Consider the following 18,854-nt stretch of genomic DNA (forward strand, 5'->3'; position numbering starts at 1 on the left):
AGGAAAGATATGTTTTGTTCTCCGTAAATAAGCAAATTGTCATTCAGAAAATGACAATAAAAAAACATTGGTTTACTTTTAAGATGGTATGTGCACAATTTCTATTTTTAATAGTTTCTTGAACTTTTAAAAAAGTTTCAATAACATGCTTTTATTAAAAGAAATTATCGAATCTATACCTTGCCATCCTAGCGTGAAAACTCTAACTATAAATACCTTTTCTCCAAGAAGTAATCCTAGAAAGACTGTAATTTCTCCATTCAAAAATAAATCTTCCTAAGAGTCCTCATTCTATTCCTCACCAAGCTACATCAATACCAGGCCTTATCTATTCATACTACCAAAAGTCTAAAAGCAGACGAAGTTCAACAGACAAGAGAATGAAGAATGCAAGGCTACAACTTGTAAGGAAAGGGAAATGGTAGACACTGGTATCAATGAATGTGAAAAAAATGAATTTATAACATAATCAGTTTCTAAAGCATAACTAATATTACACTTTACAATTCTGATTTTCTTCTGTATTTCCAAACTTTATTAAGCGAGTATGTATTACTTTTATAAAGAAAAAAAGGAAGGTTTGTTCCTAAAAATGTATGTGTGTAGTATGTGTATGTACATAGACACATATATGTATATAAATAAAAGTCTCTATGAATATAACAGGTTTTTTACAGATGAGTCTATAGGTAATTCTACCACATAACTTCTATGCAAATATATTCACACATTCTAAACAACTACTGTTCAAGTAAATTTTTAGAACAATCTTTTTAAAAAGTGAGGCACGTCCAAGTAGAAAATGTGTTTTTTTACTATTTTCCTTTCACTTGGCAGTGTCTACATCAGAGAAAAAGGTTCAGGGGCACATATTATGAGAAGGTTTTCTAAGCAACTGGTTGAATTATTCTTAAAATGTAATATATAAAGAACTTGTAAACCACCATGTATTATTCCTTTTTAAATGAAGTCTTTGATAAAATGCCTTTATGCTTCATTCAAATAAGTAAAATCTGATCAAAATAAGGTAGGTACTAAACACTCCAACTGATCCTTGAAAAACAATAAGTATCACATATATTTTATGTTTCCATTGTTTCTATTTCAGTTTTTTAACAATGAAATCATATTCTTATCACAGAGACTATCTACCATATTGCCAAAATTACCATTCCAGGCACAAATGTTGTTTCTGTTATCAATTCTAACAGGGTTAAAAAAAAATTTAACTGATATAAAGAAATTTAAATTTGATTCTAACATATTTTTACAAACAGAAATATTTCTGAATCATGGCCAACAATTCATTAGAACCACTATTAAATCACCAAATATATTTTTTGATAAATAATTCAATATAAGAGCTCTCATTATTATTAATAATCATATAATAAATAAAAAATCACATCTAATTGCCAAATGCTAGAAGGGATAACAGAATTTAGCTAAATGATAACAAATTTTGCCAAGACAGTAAATTTATTTACTTTTTTAATATATGTATGTCTCTCCTCAATAAAATGTAAACTCTCTGAAGAAAGAGATTTTGTCTTTTATACATTGCTGTATCCTTCACACTAAGAATAATAGGCATTCAATGTATCCCTGTACAAACGAATGAATAAAGTATTTTTCTATAGGAATACTGGTTAGTGTTATCAATGCCTAGGTCAGACTTCTGGGGAGGCTGTTCTTCTAATTGGCCACAGTCAACACTTCTCACTGTGAGGTATCTAGGAAAGGTATGGCTTGACATATATCAACTAAAATGCATAATAAAAAACACTGCTATCTTTTTCACAGACCCTAAATTTGTAAATTTTGGAAATTAAACATTTTGAGCTTTTCCTGACAAAAAAATTTCCTTGTTAAATAACTCGAGACCCCAGGAGCTTGAAATCCTTCATATTATCTAACACTTAAAAGAATTATGTTTTGAAACCAAGAAACTTTTCCCATTTTATTGTGACCTTTTTGTGTATCTTAGATTATAAGAAAGTAATTTTTAAATATTATAAAAGTATGTGATTATATGATAAACAGCTATTTTCCTAGAGAAAATACCTCGTTTCGATAAAATGTTATAAATTTACCTTTCTGCAGTAGTAGACTCATCAGAAAATTCAGTATCTGCTGAACTTTTCCTACTATTATTTGACCTCCAAGATGATGCCAAAGGAAGTTCTTCTGAAGACATAGGCCTTGGCCTTTGGCCAATCCCAGATGGTTGTTGTAAACCTGCAGACTGTTCTTCAGTGCTTAAAACAGCTATAATTGCTCTTATGGTAGCTTCATCAATTTGAGACCAAGGTTTGGATGGAGCTCTCATTCGGCGTAAAAATAAGCTATGCCACTTCTGTCTAAGCTGCAGCAATAAACTGGCTGCCTATAATAAAACAGTTTCTTCAGTTCAAATAGATATCACACAACTATTTATTTATTAGTTCAGGTCTGAAACTGTTTCCAAGAACACGTTTCATATTTCACATAATTTACTACAATTTCACTCTTTTTTGTTGCATGAAAGAAATAAAATTTCTTATTTACCATTTTGAGGCACTAGAGACACAAAATCAAATGAAACAATCCAATGAGAGAGAAAGTAAACAATTTGTGATAGAGTGTGATTAATTCTGGGAAAATAACAGCAGGGTAAATAAAGAAAAATGCATTTAGTTCCATTCATACTTTATTTTACTGCCAAATGATGATGTGCAGAAGGCAGCTGAATTCACAGGTCTAGACAAAAGCCTAAGCTAGAGATACAGATAAGAGTATCTGGAAGTTATCAATGCATAAATGGTTACTAAATCTACACATAGAGGTAATGTCCCTAGAGATCAGACAGAGACAGTGAGAAGAACAGAGTAAAGAACAGACTACTAGAGAATATCTAACATTTAAGGCACAAGTACATACCAAAGAGTTAGTGAAAGAACCTAAGAAGGAATGACCTCTCTATATAGAAGAAGAATCAGGAAAGAGTAACATCATAGAGACTAGTGACAAAGAAGTTGGGACAGGGGTAAGGAAGAAAAATGGGGAAGGGCAGAATTAATAAAAAAAAAAAGAGAGTATGGACAACAGTGCTAAATATGAGAGAAAGGTCAAATTTATCAAGGACAGCAGGCTGGCTGTCCTTGAGGACAATATTGACCTTGACAAGCATAGTTTCAGTGAAGTGAAAGATCGATGGGAATGGAAATGAGACTGCAGTAGGCTGAAGTGATAAATGAACGTATGGTAAACAAGTAAACTTAGCCAGTATCAACTTTTAACAGTTGATATTGTCCCAAAAAAGGATACAGAGTGACCTTTAAAAGTAAAGATGGAATTAAGGGATGAATTTAAAGCTCTGTAAAGAAAAATTTTAATTTAAAAAGAAACATTCATCATTCCTACTTCAGAGATATATGAAAAAAGAAAACAGAATGAACTCATATCTTTCCCTTATAAACAGTTATATAAAAGGATTTCTTATGTACCCAATACTTAACATTTTCTTATACACACAAAAATAGTGAAATATTACCATGTTCAAATACCGAGCCACACCTAGGTTTTTCAAATCCTCTACAGGAATAAACCCCAATATGGCAGAGAATGTATGAGGGCACTATGAACACTGAAAAACAAGCTGTATTCTCTCACACTAAGTGCTCAGTTTTAAAGATATAATCTTCATCATACTGTGTATCAATTCACACAACAATGAAAGAGATCTATCACACTACTAAAAAGCAACTTACCTCTGGCTCTAGTTTGAAATTGAGCCACTCATCAAGTTTTAAAGCTGCCAAATTAGCAGTAGTTCTGTCTTCCATTTCACTATCACTACTGTCATTAGGAATACCATCTGCTGTTCAAACACATATTGAAAGGAAAAAAATTTCACTTTTACTATTTTATATCCTGGCCAAAAAAGTAAGTCAAAACAGATACCCCACATTTACACAAATCCTCCCGATATGCTAATGATTTGTGTGGCTCTCCAAACACAACAGGTCACAAATTAAAATTCAGTATCTGGCCATTCTTTATTTCTTTACTCAAATTCTAAGTATCAGAATTTCTCAAATTTTGTCAAGAACCCTCTTCTCTATTTACATATGCTCTTTAGAAAATCCATTCTCATGTCTTTAATATCATTTACAAGCTGATGATTTCCAAATCTATATTGCTAGTCCAAACTTTTTCCCTGAGCTCCAGCTATGTATAATAAATTCACTGACTCCAAAAGAAAAAACCTTACTTAGGATTCCTTAGCCATCTCAAATTTAACATATCTAAAAGAGGACCCTTGACTTCTCCTCTGTACAACCTGCTCCTCCCAATTTTCTGAATCTCAAATAAGCAGCATCAATTATTCAACAAACTACCACAGCCAAAAACCCAAGAGTTAATGATTCCTCCCTTTCACTCACCACCTGCTTTCAACCCAGCCATTACTAGTACATCCAAAATAATTTTAAGTCTATTACTTCTCATATCAGATGCCACCACTGTAGCTCTGAGCCATCATTATCATAAGACCACTGCAAAAGTCTCCTTCTTGCCTCTTCTCTTACATTCTTGCTCCTTCAAACAATCCATTCTCAGAGCCAAAGTGATTTTTTTAACATAAATCACACCATGTCACTCCCTTACTTAAAACCCTTCAATGGTTCCCTTGCATTTCCCTTACAAGTCCATGCCGTTCTTTCAACCTCAGATCATCCTACTCTTCCCTTGATCACTGTGGTCCCAATCATACAACCTTTCTGTCTGTTCCTATATCACCTCCTAGTACAGAATCTTGGTCCTTGCCATCTTCTACCCAGAGCATATTTCTGTATCTTCACATGGCTGACTTCCTCTCAAACTTTAGAGCTCAGCTTAAATCTCATCTCTTCAGGGAAACTTGTCTAGGGTCCCTTTCTAAAGTAGGTCACTCCTGGGACCTCCCTGGTGGTACAGTGGTTAAGAATCCACCTGCCAATGCAGGGGACACAGGTTTGAGCCCTGGTCCGGGAAGATCCCACATGCCATGGAACAACTAAGCCCATGCGCCACAACTACTGAGCCTGTGCTCTAGAGGCCATGAGCCACAACTATTGAGCCTGTGTGCCACAACTACTGAAGCCCGTGCACCTAGAGCCTGTGTTCCACAGCAAGAGAAGCCACGGCAATGAGAAGCGCAGACACCATAATAAAGACTAGCCCCCACTTGCCAAAACTAGAGAAAGCCTGCACAGCAACGAAGATCCAATGCAGCCAATAAATAAATAATCTTTTTAAATAAAATAAAAAATAAAGTAGGTTGCTCCTAAGGAGGCCCTCTTTATTTTCTTCAAAGTATCATGCATGTTATTCACTTTTTTGCTATATGTCAACTTCTACTACCATGGAAACTCCTGAAGACAGAAATACTTTTATCTTGTTTTCTGTTACATCTTCAATGCCTAGTGCAATAACTGACATATAATAATAGTTGCCCAATAAATATTTCCTGAATCACCAAATAGCAAAAAATTGGAAGCAATCAAGATGTCTGACTATAAAGGAACATTTCAAATGCATTATGTCACTTTAATCAGATAAAATATTTTCCAGCCATTAATATGAAATATTAAAAATGTTTTTTATATTTTTTGAAATGAAAGTAACATAATATAACAGCATGGCTGAAATAACTTAAAATACAGAAAAAATGTATAACATTAAAAAGTGTTTGCGTAAGGGTAGTGGGATTATGGTTAACATTTCCTTTAAACAATTACCTTTTTTTAACGTTAAACTATCATTTAAATTCAAGTGGAAGAAAAAAAACAAACCATCAGCAAGATTAATCAAAAGTGCACAAATCAGTATCAAGTTACCTTAGAAATCAATTTCAAGAACAGTGGTACACTTTAGTATTTTTAATCAGTATTTTTTAATACATCAAAAGGGAACTACTACCACATAAATTTTTATAATTTCAAAATTTGGTTTAATAAGAAGAAAAAATTTTATTTCAAATAGATTTGTATTTCCTTCATAATATATTTACCTCGAAAAGATGAAGGTTCCTGAAGAGCATTACTTGCCAACCTAGCTGGTCCACAAAATACCAAAACAGTGACAGGTGTCACTGCTGAACAGCATCTAATATTAGCTATTCTATGAGCTCTGGTCATTTCATCATAAATAAGCCAGTCTGTAGGCAGTGCCTGAATTGCTGAAGCTTGACCATTAGTTGGAGGAATCTGTGAGGAATGTAAATTTTAAAACTGTTAACTGAATTTATCACTTAATTTACTGGTAATATTTTTAAAATGTACAAAGCCCCTCAGCAAAATAGATAATGTATATTAGAATCCAAACTAAAATTAAAGCAAGTCATTGCTCATATAGTCTGTACAAAAGTCCTCTTTACTTAACACATTACCTCTTCCAACTCTAAGATTCAATCAAAATATTATTCCAATGTTGAATTATACATACATAACTAGTTAATTTCTTAAAGCAGGTTGGCACTGGGAGCATTTTTCATTGATCTTCAACTATCTAAATTAGATTAGTTTTACCTCAAGGTCTAAGAGCATTCAAAAAGTTTTACCTTTTTATACTGAGGCTGACTGAGAACTGAAGTGGGATGAAAGCGGACTTTTTTCTCCTTTGGCCCTGTCAATACTACATTCTCTCTGTCCACATGGACTAAATTAGGATACATGCCTGCAACCAATGCAGCTTTAACAACAGCCCAGTTCTCAGAATTTGTGTTAACATCTCGAATGTCACCACCACCTCGTGCTCTCACAAAACCTAGAAACAGGAAAAAAAACACACTAAATTTCTCTATGGCACAAAATATACTTTTAAATTTGTGTTTTTAACAAAAAATTGTATAACCCATAAAAGTTTAATGATTCAACTGCCACAATAATTCATAAAATCTCCTCTGAAAAGTTTAAAATATAGAGTCAATGTTCTAAGAAAGTTTAGGTTTGTTTAGGCTAAAGTAAGCAGAAGATTCACTAATGAGTTAGGGACTTCAAAAAAAATACACATTCTTGCAATGAAGTTCTTCATAAGCTGCTATCAGAAACATACTAAAATCATAGTTAAAAACCTAAACTATTCTGCTGAACAGTATTAGTAACATCTTGGTTGCGACAGACACTAATCCTGCAAGTGAAGTCAAGTAAATATAAAGTATTCTTGCTTGAATTTCAAAAGTCCTTCTTATTTCCCCATATTTGAGACAACTCTAAATCGTCTGGTTCATTCCTTATATTACTTTGTCACTTCAGCTATTCTATGAATCCAGGCTCAGGTACTTTTCTTCTCACTGTTTCCTCAATGTACTATACCACTCAAAAAGAAATTCCAAGAAGCAATTCTAAAATAGCAAAACTGGCATTCTCTTAAAAAAAAAAAAATCAAGTGCCTTCAAGTGATTACTAGTTTTTTTATGTTCCAAAAATATAAAGGCCAGCTTTCATATCAATCTACTCAAATCTTTATAATTTCTCTTTCATAGCAGTAAATAATTATTCATTAATAGTGATAAAATATAACAAGTACAATATCTAAATTGATTTCGCCAACAAATATAAGTTGCTCATTGCCAACATTATCAAAAAACATTCATGTATTTCTTAACTACAGCTTCTACAGTATTATTTTTTAATCAACAAACAAAAGTTGAGGACATGCAGAAGTCTACAAAGCAATTCATGAACATAAGACATACAATATGATAATGTCATAAAATAATATAAGATGGCATTAATTAACACTACAAATACTATAAGGTATGGGCAGGGTACTCTCAGTAGTTTAAATAGGTTCCTTGGAGGAAAATTTTACCTGATGCTCTAAGCTGACCAAGCAACTGAGTTCTCATGCCTATGATAATTTCCATAGTAGCTTGTGAAAGAAAATTCTTTTCACAAAAGGCTCGCTCCCACCCATCACTTCGAGCTTTCTGCCATGCCTATAGAAATATAATTACATAACAAGACACATTTACTAATCACTTCTCAGTTAGGCAGCAAAGTAACTGAAAATCACTATAATAAACACTCAAGGTCAATTCTCCTCTAATTATTTTATGAAATCTAAGACTATAAAAAAATAAACAAAAACTCATAGATACAGAGAAAAGATTAATGGTTGCAAGAGGTAGGGGGTTAAGGGGAGTGAGGAGGGTGGATGAAATAAGTGAAGGGGATCAAAAGGTACAAACTTTGTGTTATTAAGAAGTCCTAGGGACATAACATACAGCATGGTGACTATGGTTACTAACACTATTGTATATTGGAAAGTTGCTAAGAGTAATTTTTTTCTTTTTGACATCAACATTTATTTATTTTTAAATTAATTTTTATTAGAGTACAGTTGATTTACAATGTTATCTCAGTTTCTGCTGTACAGCAAAGTGAATCAGTTATACATATACACATATCCACTCTTTTTTAGATTCTTTTCCTATATAGGTCATTACAGAGTACTGAGTAGAGTTTCCTGGGCTATACAATAGGTTCTTATTAATTATCTATTCTATACATAGTACTGTGTATATGTCAATCCCCATTTCTCAATTTATTCCTCCCCTCCCTCCTTCTCCCTTGGTAACCATAAGTTTGTTTTCTACATCTGTGACTCTATTTCTGTCCTGTAAAAAGTTCATTTGAGAGAACTTTTTTGTTTTGGCTGTGCCATGTGGCTTGTGGGATCAACGAGGGATGGAACCCGCACCCCCTGCATTAGAAGTGCGGAGTCTTAACTACTGGATTACCAGGAAAGTCCCTGAGAGCAACTTTTTTTTAATAATTTTTTTATTGAGACATAATTGACATATAACATTAGTTTCAGGTGCATAACATAATGATTCAATATTTGTATATATTTTGAAACGATCACAACTGTAATTAACAGACTAGAGAGTAGATCTTAGTTCTCATCACAAGAAAAAAATTTTTAACTATGTATGGTGATGGACATTAACTAGACATTGTAGTGATCATTTCACAATATATATAAATACTGTCATTAGGCTGTACACCTAAAACTAATATAATGTTATATGTCAATTGCATCTAATTTTTTAGAATAAATAATTTTTAAAAAATCTAAGACTTTATGATCAAATAGAATTTATCATTTTTAATTTATACTCAAATGCTATGAAAGCCATTGAGTTTATAAAATCCCACTGAGAATGAAGTATCAGGTAACCTAAATAGCTAGCTATGTAAAAGTATTTACCTTTACAGATATGCCTGCTAATTTTCCTCCACTAAAATATGGAAGATTTTCAATTAAGCCATTATAATACCATTTATATCTAAGAATCCTGCCACTCCAGGCCTCTAAAAATTATCTTTATATCAACCTCCTAATCAGAGAATGGAAAGCGGGATTCCTAGAAATCACCTATATGTAGTATAATGAAGCTCTCCTTGAAAATGAGTTCTCTTGCTTTGGAATATAACTGAAAGACAAAAGCAGTTAATTTGCCTTCTCTGTTTTTGAAGGGACTGGGGAAAACACAAAGGATAGATAGGAATTCTATTCCAAATCTCCCCCCAATTATTATCGCTCAACTGATCTGCTATAATACACGGTTTATAATAGACCCAGTTAATACCAATGCATCAACCACTGTTCAATAATGCTCACAAAAGAGCTTACAATTATTTCTTATAATTGTATATACTGGAAAAATCCTGTATGCCTGGAAAATACTTTCTACACAGCCACATTTTTAAAAAAATGTATAGATACAGCCTACATTCAAGAGAATTGAAGGATAAATAACACCTCTACCTTTTCAAGAAATAACATATTCTTCCCCCACATACCTGAATTTCTAAATTATATATCATTTCCTTTACTCAGGCTCACAATCCTTATCTTTTCTTTCCCATTTATCACTTTCCTCAATTTCTCCCTATTATTATCTTAAAAATTTTAAGTGATTTTTGGATTCTGCTTTATAAAACTAAATTCTTAACATAGTGTCTTAAGCACACAAGAGATGTATTCTAAAAAATCAATAAATAGATATTAAATTCAAGATAATTTTCTTCTAAGTTTTATTCTATATACTTTGAATAATGTTTCTTAACTAAAATTTAAGAGCATTTCTGAACAAGATATGATTAAAGATAAGGAATTTGGGTTTATAAAAAATAAATATACATATAAGTATAAATAAAAATATATACATGTTTCTACAAGGAGAAAATATAATTTTAACATATTAAGTTGGAAGGTATTTTCAGAGCTATTAATAAAATATGACTTTATAATGAAACAAAATTATCAGAATCATATCTATTTTTTAATTTGTTACACTTACCCTAGAAATGTGTTTAACGAGTAACACTTCAAAAATAAAATGACGATAATAGTACCTGGAATGCTCTGAGAAGTGCCATGTGGTCACTGAAAGTTCCTGCAGTGAAACGTTTCCTACAAAGCATAGCTGCACGTTTTTGAGAGGCCTGCGTTGGCAGGACAAAAGGATCTCGATAGGCTAGTGTGCAGGCAATTGTAAGGATGGGGTCCAGACACTTCAACACCACAGCACACAGGACCATTTTACCAAGATGTGGTTCTACTGGCAAGTCAGCCAAATGATATCCAAGTTCAGTGAGATCTTCCCATGTATCCATGGCATCTATTGTCTAAATAAATGGATATAAAATAGAACTTGACATGACCAGAAACTGTTTAATCAAACCACATACTTAAAAATCCGTAAGATACAAAAACATAAATTTTCTTTTGCTACTGCACCTCATAAAAATATATTTTGCTTCAAATATATTGTGTAAAAATAAACTATACCTACTGTTTTCCTGTAATTACTGTGAGTATTATTCAAAACACATGATTATGAAGATAACTTTTTTAGGTACAAAATTAGTTAAGACATATTCTCAATTGGTTTAAATTTCAAGTAAAAGTGTCAGGTAAAATAAAACTATTAAGACACCAACCTTAAGCATTTGTACAGCATTTCTTACAATTAAAGCTGGTGGAGGTTCAGGAGCTTTCATAAGGAAATCAGCAATAGGACAATTAACTGGGGCTAATAGCTTGGTATGCAAACAAAGTTCCTGTAAATAAGAATAGCAAATAATTTTGAAATATTGACATTTATAATTGATTTTTATTTTTTAAAAAATCATGGGAACTATAGTTCCCTAACCAGTAGACTAGCAGAGTCCCTGATTAAAATGAACAGCAGAGGGAACAATGTCTTTCTACAAAAGATGGGCTCATATTTTAGTGCGAGAATCTTAATAACCATCCTCCGTCAACTCCTATCAAAATTACCATTGCCCCTGCTGGCAATGTCTCCTCACACAGTTCTTATGTATAATAATAACAGTCACTGTCCAAAAATCTTTTTTTTCCCTTTATATTACATTCTAGAATCTTTTATCCATTCAACAAATATTTAGGTGCTTGCTAGGCACTAGGCACCATACATCAAATTTGGAGAAAAAGAGAATAGTCAGACACAACCCTCATGGATTTTCATTGTGTGTGAAGAAGAGAATAATTATATAATTAACTACTTAATTACAATTGTGGTAAGTGCTATGAAGGACACATGGAACTAAAGACATAAACACAAATTCAAGAAGGAGCAGGAGGAGGAGGCCATGGGAAGTCAAGGGCAATTTCTCTGAGGAAATGACACAAATTAAGATATAAAGATTAAGCAGGAGTCCATTAGAAAAGGAGTAAGGAGAGGCTGGCAGAGAGAGGATAGCACATATGAAGCCCCTAAGATAGAAAGAAACAAGACGTGCTTGAGAAATTGAAACTATTGGTATGAAACTACAGGTATATGTATGCCAAAAACATGACCCAGTGTCTCTTTAAGGTTTGGAAGCCAGCATCTAGCTCAGCACACCAAAGAATCAAATTAATGCACTTCTGATAGTTCTCCCTAAAAACTATATAGTGTTTGGCTGTTCCATGGAGTCAGAAAACCGAAAGGAAAACAATTCTTATAGGCCAGGAAATCTCAGTGAACTCAGTTACAAAACTACCAAGGTAAGCTCAGCATCTTAAACTGCAATTTTGGTATCATCTTTTGGACTTTAAATGATTTGTTTCCTAATTCTCATTGAGAATTTAAAAGGTGAACACTCATGTGGTTGACAGACTCCTAGACCATTACATTAAAAAAAAAATTATATATATATATATATATATATATACATAAACTATACTATAATTCAAATGCACTCAAGTAATTCTTTTCAATTTTGGAGGTTTTTGAATTAAATTTTCTTATAAAGAAAAAATATTAGTTATATATAACCACCCTTCATAATATATATTTTATAATTTTATAAATTGATTTTTTAAAAGTCCAATCAGGATAAATTGAAATGGTCCCTCTCCTCCCTCACCCACAAAAATAGCCTTTTAGATAGAGTTATGTAAATTTCTACCTGTAATGGCATTCTCAAAAGTTCTGGAGTCTGAAATTCCAACATGTTCTGGAATCGAAGTCTACTGAACAGCCGGAAACAAATTCCAGGTCTGCATCGTCCTGCCCTTGAAATTAAAACACAAAATTAAGGCTCAGACAGGAATAAAGACTAATAAGGAAACTGTAAAAGCAATGTGATTTAGGAAACAGAACAATGAACCAGTATGAACCAGTATCAGGACATCTGAGTTTGAATCTCTACTGATACTGATCCCCTAACCTTTAAAAAGGCACTTCCCATGTGTGGGACTCAATTATTTCATTTATAAAGTGAGATTCATGAATGATACCTACCTGACAAGTAATACTTCTAAGACAATGGTAAAAATTTATATATATACACTACACACACACACACACACACACAAATAAAAGTGAGTAAAAAATAAAGCATGAATAAATATATGGTGATTTAAACTTAACCAGTTTTACAGAGCTGATACTAAGCACTGTGTTTAGGCCCACTGATCAGAGTTTTGGAAGTTATTATGCATTACACAACTTTAAGAGAGTGTCATTTACCTCATCATCATAGAGACTTGCATAATTTTCTGGAAAGCACCAGAAATACACCTTTAATTTCACTTTTAATTTCATCCAAAGTCTCTGTATCAGCTAATAGCAAGGCTGAATATGCCAAACGATAGAGATACAGAAATGTCCCTATCCTCACAAAGCTCACAGTCCAGTGAGACAAACATAACTATAACACAGTGTGATACAAGTTAGAAAATCTGACATTGTTGGACCATTCCTTCCTTCATCAAATATTTCCTTCACTACATACCCATTAGCTTTCCCACCTATCCAGCCTCCCCTGAAAGATTTCTATCCTTCCCCAGTCCTTAAAATGCTGATGTTCCTCTGAGGTCGGACCTTAGCCCTCTGCTCTCCTTATTCTACTCTCTCCCAAATAATATTAATAATCCTCCTAATTTCAAATTCTATCCATCTAGGTCTCCTTATCCTAATTCTTGACCTATAGTTCAGAAGGCTCTTAGCTCCAATTGGATATTCCACAGTCAACTCAAACTCAACACAACCAAAATTTAATTCTCCCCACATAACCACGCTTTACATTTTCCCTGACAATTGTACCATCATTCACAAAATTTTCTTAGAAATCTGTAAGACATCCTTCATTCCACTCTATTCCTTACTCCCCATCTCCTGGACATACAAACACCAATATTACTCTCCTGAATATCTCCTGAATTAATTATTTACAGGCATACCTCAGAGATATTTCAGGTTCAGTTTCAAACTATGGCAATAAAGCAAACATGGCAATAAAGTGAATCACAAGAATGTTTTGGTTTCCTAGTACGTAGAAAAGTTATATTTATACTACATTGTAGTACATTAAGCATGCAATAGCATTATGTCTAAATAAGTAATGTGTATACCTTAATTTAAAAAATACCTTATTGCTAAAAAATGCTAGCCATCATCTGAGACTTCAAGTCATACTCTCTTTGCCTCAAAGTTGAAGGCTGCTGACTGATCAGCTGAAGGCTGGAGGCTGTGGCAATTTGTTAAAATAAGACAACAATCATGGTTTGCCACATCAACGGCCTCTTTCTTCCATAAACAATTTCTCTGAATTATGCCATGCTGTTTGAAAACTGGAGTCAATTCTCTCAAACCCTGCTGCTGTTGTATCATCTAAGTTTATGTAATATAATCTTTCATTGTCATTTCATCAGTCTTCACAGCACCTTGATCAGGAGTAGGCTCTATCTGAAGAAACCACTTTCTTTGCTCATCCATAAGAAGCAACTCCTCATCCATTAAAGTTTTATCCTGAGATTGCAGCAATTCAGTCACATCTTCAGGCTCTACTTCTAATTCTAGCTCTCCTTCTATTTCCACATCTGCAGTTACTTCCTTCCCTCAAAGTTATCCATGAAGGTTGGAATCAATTTCTTCCAAACTCCTGTTAATGTTGATATTTTGACCTCTTCCCATGAATCACAAATGTTCTTAATGCAATCTAGAGTGGTGAATCATTTCTAGAAGGTTTTCAATTTACTTTGCGAGATCCATCAGAGGGATCACTATTTATAGCAATTCTAACCTTACAAAATGTATTTCTTAAAGAATAAGACTTGAAACCTGACGCTCTTTAATCTACGGGCTGAAGAATGAATGCTGTGTTAGCAGGCAAGAAAACAATATTAATTTCGTTGTATACCTCCATTAGAGTTCTTGGGTGACCAGGTGCGTTGCCAATGAGCAGTAGTATTTTGAAAGGAGTCATTTTTTCTGAGCAGCAGGTCTCAACAGTGGGCTTAAAATAGTTAGTAAACCATGTTGTAAACAAAGATGCTGTCATCCAGGCTTTGTTGTTCCATTTATAAAGCACAGGCAGAGTAAATTTAACATAATTCTTAAGGACCCTAGGACTTCTAAAATGGTCAATAAGCATTGGCTTCAGCTTCAAGTCACCACTTGCGTTAGCCCTTAACAAGAGATTCAGCTTGTCATTAGAAGCATTGAAGCCAGGCATTGACTTCTCCAACTATGAAAGTCCTAGATGGCATTTTCTTCCAAGAAATGGCTGTTTTCCAAGGAAAATGTTTAGTGTAGCTATCCTCATTATCTTAGCTAAATCTTCTGGATAACTTGCTGCAGCTGCATTTGTTGCTTCATCTCCACTTCTGTATTATAGAGACGGCTTCTTTCCTTAAACCTCATGAAACAGCCTCTGCTAGCTTCAGACTTTTTTCTTCTGCAGCTTCCTCAGCCTTCACAGACTTGAATAGAGTTAGAACCTTTCTTTGAATTAGGCTTTGGCTTAAGGGAACACTGTGGCTGATTTGATCTTCTATCCAGACCACTAAAACTTCCACCAAATCAACAACAAGGCTGTTTTGATTTCTTATTCATATGTTCAGTGGAGTAGCACTTTACATTTCACTCAAGAACTTTTCCTCTGCATTAACAACTTGGCTAACTGGTGCTAAGAGGCTTAGTTTTCAGCTTGTCTTAGCTTTCGGCATCCTCTCCTCACTAAGCTTAATCATTTCTAGCTTTTGATTTAAAATGAGAGAAATGTGACTCTTCCTTTCACCTGAACACTTAAATGCCATTGTAGGGTTATTAATTGGCCTAATTTCAGTATTGTTGTGTCTCAGGAAATAGGCCCAAGAAGAAGGAGAGAGACGGCTAATCAGTGGAGCAGTCAGAACACACACAATATTTATGGATTAAGTTTGCCTCCTTATATGGGCATAGTTCATGATACTCCAAAACAATTACAATAGTAACATCAAAGACCACTTATCAGAGATCACTGCAAGGAATATAATAATAAAAAAGTTTGAAATATTGCAAGAATTACCAAAATGTGACACAGAGACAAGAAATGAGCAAATGCCGTTAGAAAAATGGTGCTAACAGACTTGTTTGACACAGGGTCTGCAGGATTGCCACAAACCTTCAATTTGTAAAAAACTCAGTATCTGAGAAGTGCAATAAGGGGAGGTATGCCTATACTTCTCTTGCCTATATTTCTACCACCACTATAATAATTCAGGTTACTCTCATCTCTCCCTTACTATAAATGATAGGAGTAATGAAAGAGTCTCCTACTGGGATCCTCCTATCATCATTTTTGTCTCTACCAATTCATTCCTCAAAGAGATGAAAGAATACTATAATCATGCTATTAAGAAGAAAAAAGAGAGAAAATACAAAATGATCTTTAAGGACTACTCTGCAACTTACCCCTTTCCACTCATTTTTCATTATTCTCCTGTAAACTAAACTCCATCCAAACAACTTTCTTTGTCACTCCTGCCTACTGTGAATGTTTTCCCTCTGCCAGAAATGCTTTCCCACAATACATATTATTCATATTTCTCTCAGCGTCTACCTTAACTCTTCTAGAAGCATTATCCAGTTACAGTTATAGTATTAAAACTGCTTAATTTACTGGATTCAAGATGGACTGCAACATTCCTCCATCTCAAACTTTACCTATCAGACTATAGTTTATTCATCATTGCATCCCTAACACTTGCACAGTGAAGGCTGCCAAAAAATATCTGTTGAAAAAGATGACAATGAAGATTTCTACAATTGCTGATTTTTATCTCTGATAACACACTATTTAAATGGTTTAAGTCCAGCTCAATGTGCCAAGACACACGTCATAAGAAGACAACTGACAACATGAAAATATGATATGTTTTATACCCTACTTTTTTCAATTAATATGAGTTTCTGAAAATGCATTCCACATAAAAAATATACATCTACATATTTCCTTTTAACAGTTACTTAGTATGACACTGTGTGGCAATAATATAATTTGCTTAATCACTTCACTACTTATGGACACTACAGTGTTCCCAGACTTTTCACTACGACAAATAATACTGTAAAAAAATTCTTAAACATACATCTTTGCACACATGTGCAAATATACTCAGGATAAATTATGAGAAGTGGAACCCACTGCCAAAGAGGAGCTCTGGATAAACAGTTTCAAATCATCCTCTGAAGAAGTCACGTCAATTTACACTCCCATCAACAAACTATAAAAGCCTACTGGCCCATGATTTTGTCAACTCTGTTCTGTGTGCTGTTAAAAATTTTCATTGATACCAATCTGATAAGCAATAAATAGTATCTCATTAATTTGCATTTCTTAGGTATATATGAGATACGTGTGGTATATGTGAGGTTAATGTAGTGGTCTTTATTTAACTGATTTTCACAGAGCTTTTTTGTATTGTATAGAAATTAGTCCTACATCTTACACTGCTTTTATTTTTGCTTTTTAAGTTTCTTATATCTTCAGAATGTAGATTATACTAGACAAAAATGTTTATTTTTAACATAACCTAAATTTGACCTTTAATATAAGTATTAAAATGGTCTGCTTTGCAAAAATAATATAAAAATTAAGACTAACATGAAAATTTTAACATTTTATAGAAAGTAGAATATACATTAAATATGTAACACACACAAAAACATTTCCATTTTATAGGCAATTGAATTAATGTCCATTAAATATACATTACCTGCCTTTTCGTTGTATGGCACTAGCTTTGGAAATCCACACCATTTTTAACATTGTAACAAAATTCAGTGCATCAAAGGATTTCTGTAATATTTAAATCATCTTCATGTTAATACATAAAAGGTATTTAAAAAGAAATGGCAGAACACACTATGAATGTATTTTAACATGCCAAGTTAATTCAAAGTCCCTTTTCATTAATTAGGACAGGGTACTGATTTAAAAAAAGAAAAAAATCCAGATTTCTGATTACAAGCATTCTAAGGAAAAAAGAATGAAAACTGAACTCAGAAGAGCTATAAAACTTCCTAATTCTGTGCCTTGTTAAGCTGTCTGGTTTTCTCTGCTACACTTGGATAATGGCAGTCAGTTCTCATAAGGCATCAAGATTGGAGAGAACTGATCTAATCTCTCGAGGTCATTTTCTATCAGATTTACATCACTGTGGGAAATAGGAATGACCAGGAAAAGACGTTTTCTGAAATATTATACTTTCCAGGAAGCTGATCTGGAAGAATAACAATAATCACTAAAGTAATCCTATTCCCAAATGAATAATTTTTAACCCCTTCCATTTTACCTCCTGCTGAACTAATGCAGTTAGCCTATCCAGAATGCTACCAAAGAGAAAGTAAAAAAGAATCATTACTACCCCCATACTTTCACTTATAAAGTGAAAATTTATTGTAGAGAAATATTTTAAAAGAATTCATTGCTAGAATATATACATCAATCATTCAGTGACTTTACACTTTCCTTTTCATAAAATAACTACATAAAGCAAATATAAATGTGCTCTCATAATTGTTTAATTATCCAATTTTTTAAAAGACGCTGCTTATTTTGTTTTTAATAAAATGTTACATTTATCAATTTTGCATATAAAATAAAATTTGACACTACCATCACAGTTTACTTGATAAATAACACCTAAAGGTAATTAATTTTTTCACATTAAAAATAATCACTGGGGGTTTCCTAGGTGGCGCAGTGGTTGAAAATCTGCCTGCCAGTGCAGGGGACACAGGTTCGATCTCTGCTCCAGGAAGATCCCACATGCCACAGAGCAACGAAGCCCGTGCACCACAACCATTGAGCCTGCGCTTTAGAGCCCGTGAGCCACAACTATTGAGCCCATGTGCTGCAACTACTGAAGCCCACGCGCCTAGAGCCCGTGCTCCGCAAGAAGAGAAGCCACGGCAATGAGAAGCCCGCTCACCACAACGAAGAGTAGCCCCTACTCACCGCAACTAAAAAGAAAGCCTGTGCACGGCAAAAAAAAAGACCCAACACAGCCAATAAAATAAATTAATTAATTTAAAAAAATCACTTATA

General features: G+C 33.6%; 1 protein-coding gene across 4 annotated transcripts in view; it reads right to left on the minus strand.

Moving 5' to 3' along the window:
* Positions 1–18,854, minus strand: part of YTHDC2 (YTH N6-methyladenosine RNA binding protein C2) — an 80,525-nt gene that overhangs the window by 27,332 nt on the left and 34,339 nt on the right. For 3 of the 4 annotated variants that reach the window (XM_057737243.1, XM_057737230.1, XM_057737252.1), the window contains 9 exons: positions 17,521–17,603; positions 12,447–12,552; positions 10,974–11,093; positions 10,386–10,658; positions 7,834–7,960; positions 6,581–6,786; positions 6,032–6,227; positions 3,750–3,859; positions 2,094–2,386 (listed from right to left, as the gene is read on the minus strand). In XM_057737243.1, coding sequence (XP_057593226.1) covers positions 2,094–2,386; positions 3,750–3,859; positions 6,032–6,227; positions 6,581–6,786; positions 7,834–7,960; positions 10,386–10,658; positions 10,974–11,093; positions 12,447–12,552; positions 17,521–17,603 — 1,514 coding nt within the window. The remainder of the gene's footprint in view (positions 1–2,093; positions 2,387–3,749; positions 3,860–6,031; positions 6,228–6,580; positions 6,787–7,833; positions 7,961–10,385; positions 10,659–10,973; positions 11,094–12,446; positions 12,553–17,520; positions 17,604–18,854) is intronic. The other variant, XM_057737234.1, reaches the window with a different exon arrangement.

Source organism: Hippopotamus amphibius, chromosome 1, assembly GCF_030028045.1.
Source record: "Hippopotamus amphibius kiboko isolate mHipAmp2 chromosome 1, mHipAmp2.hap2, whole genome shotgun sequence".
In the NCBI taxonomy this organism is placed as follows: Eukaryota; Metazoa; Chordata; class Mammalia; order Artiodactyla; family Hippopotamidae; genus Hippopotamus; species Hippopotamus amphibius.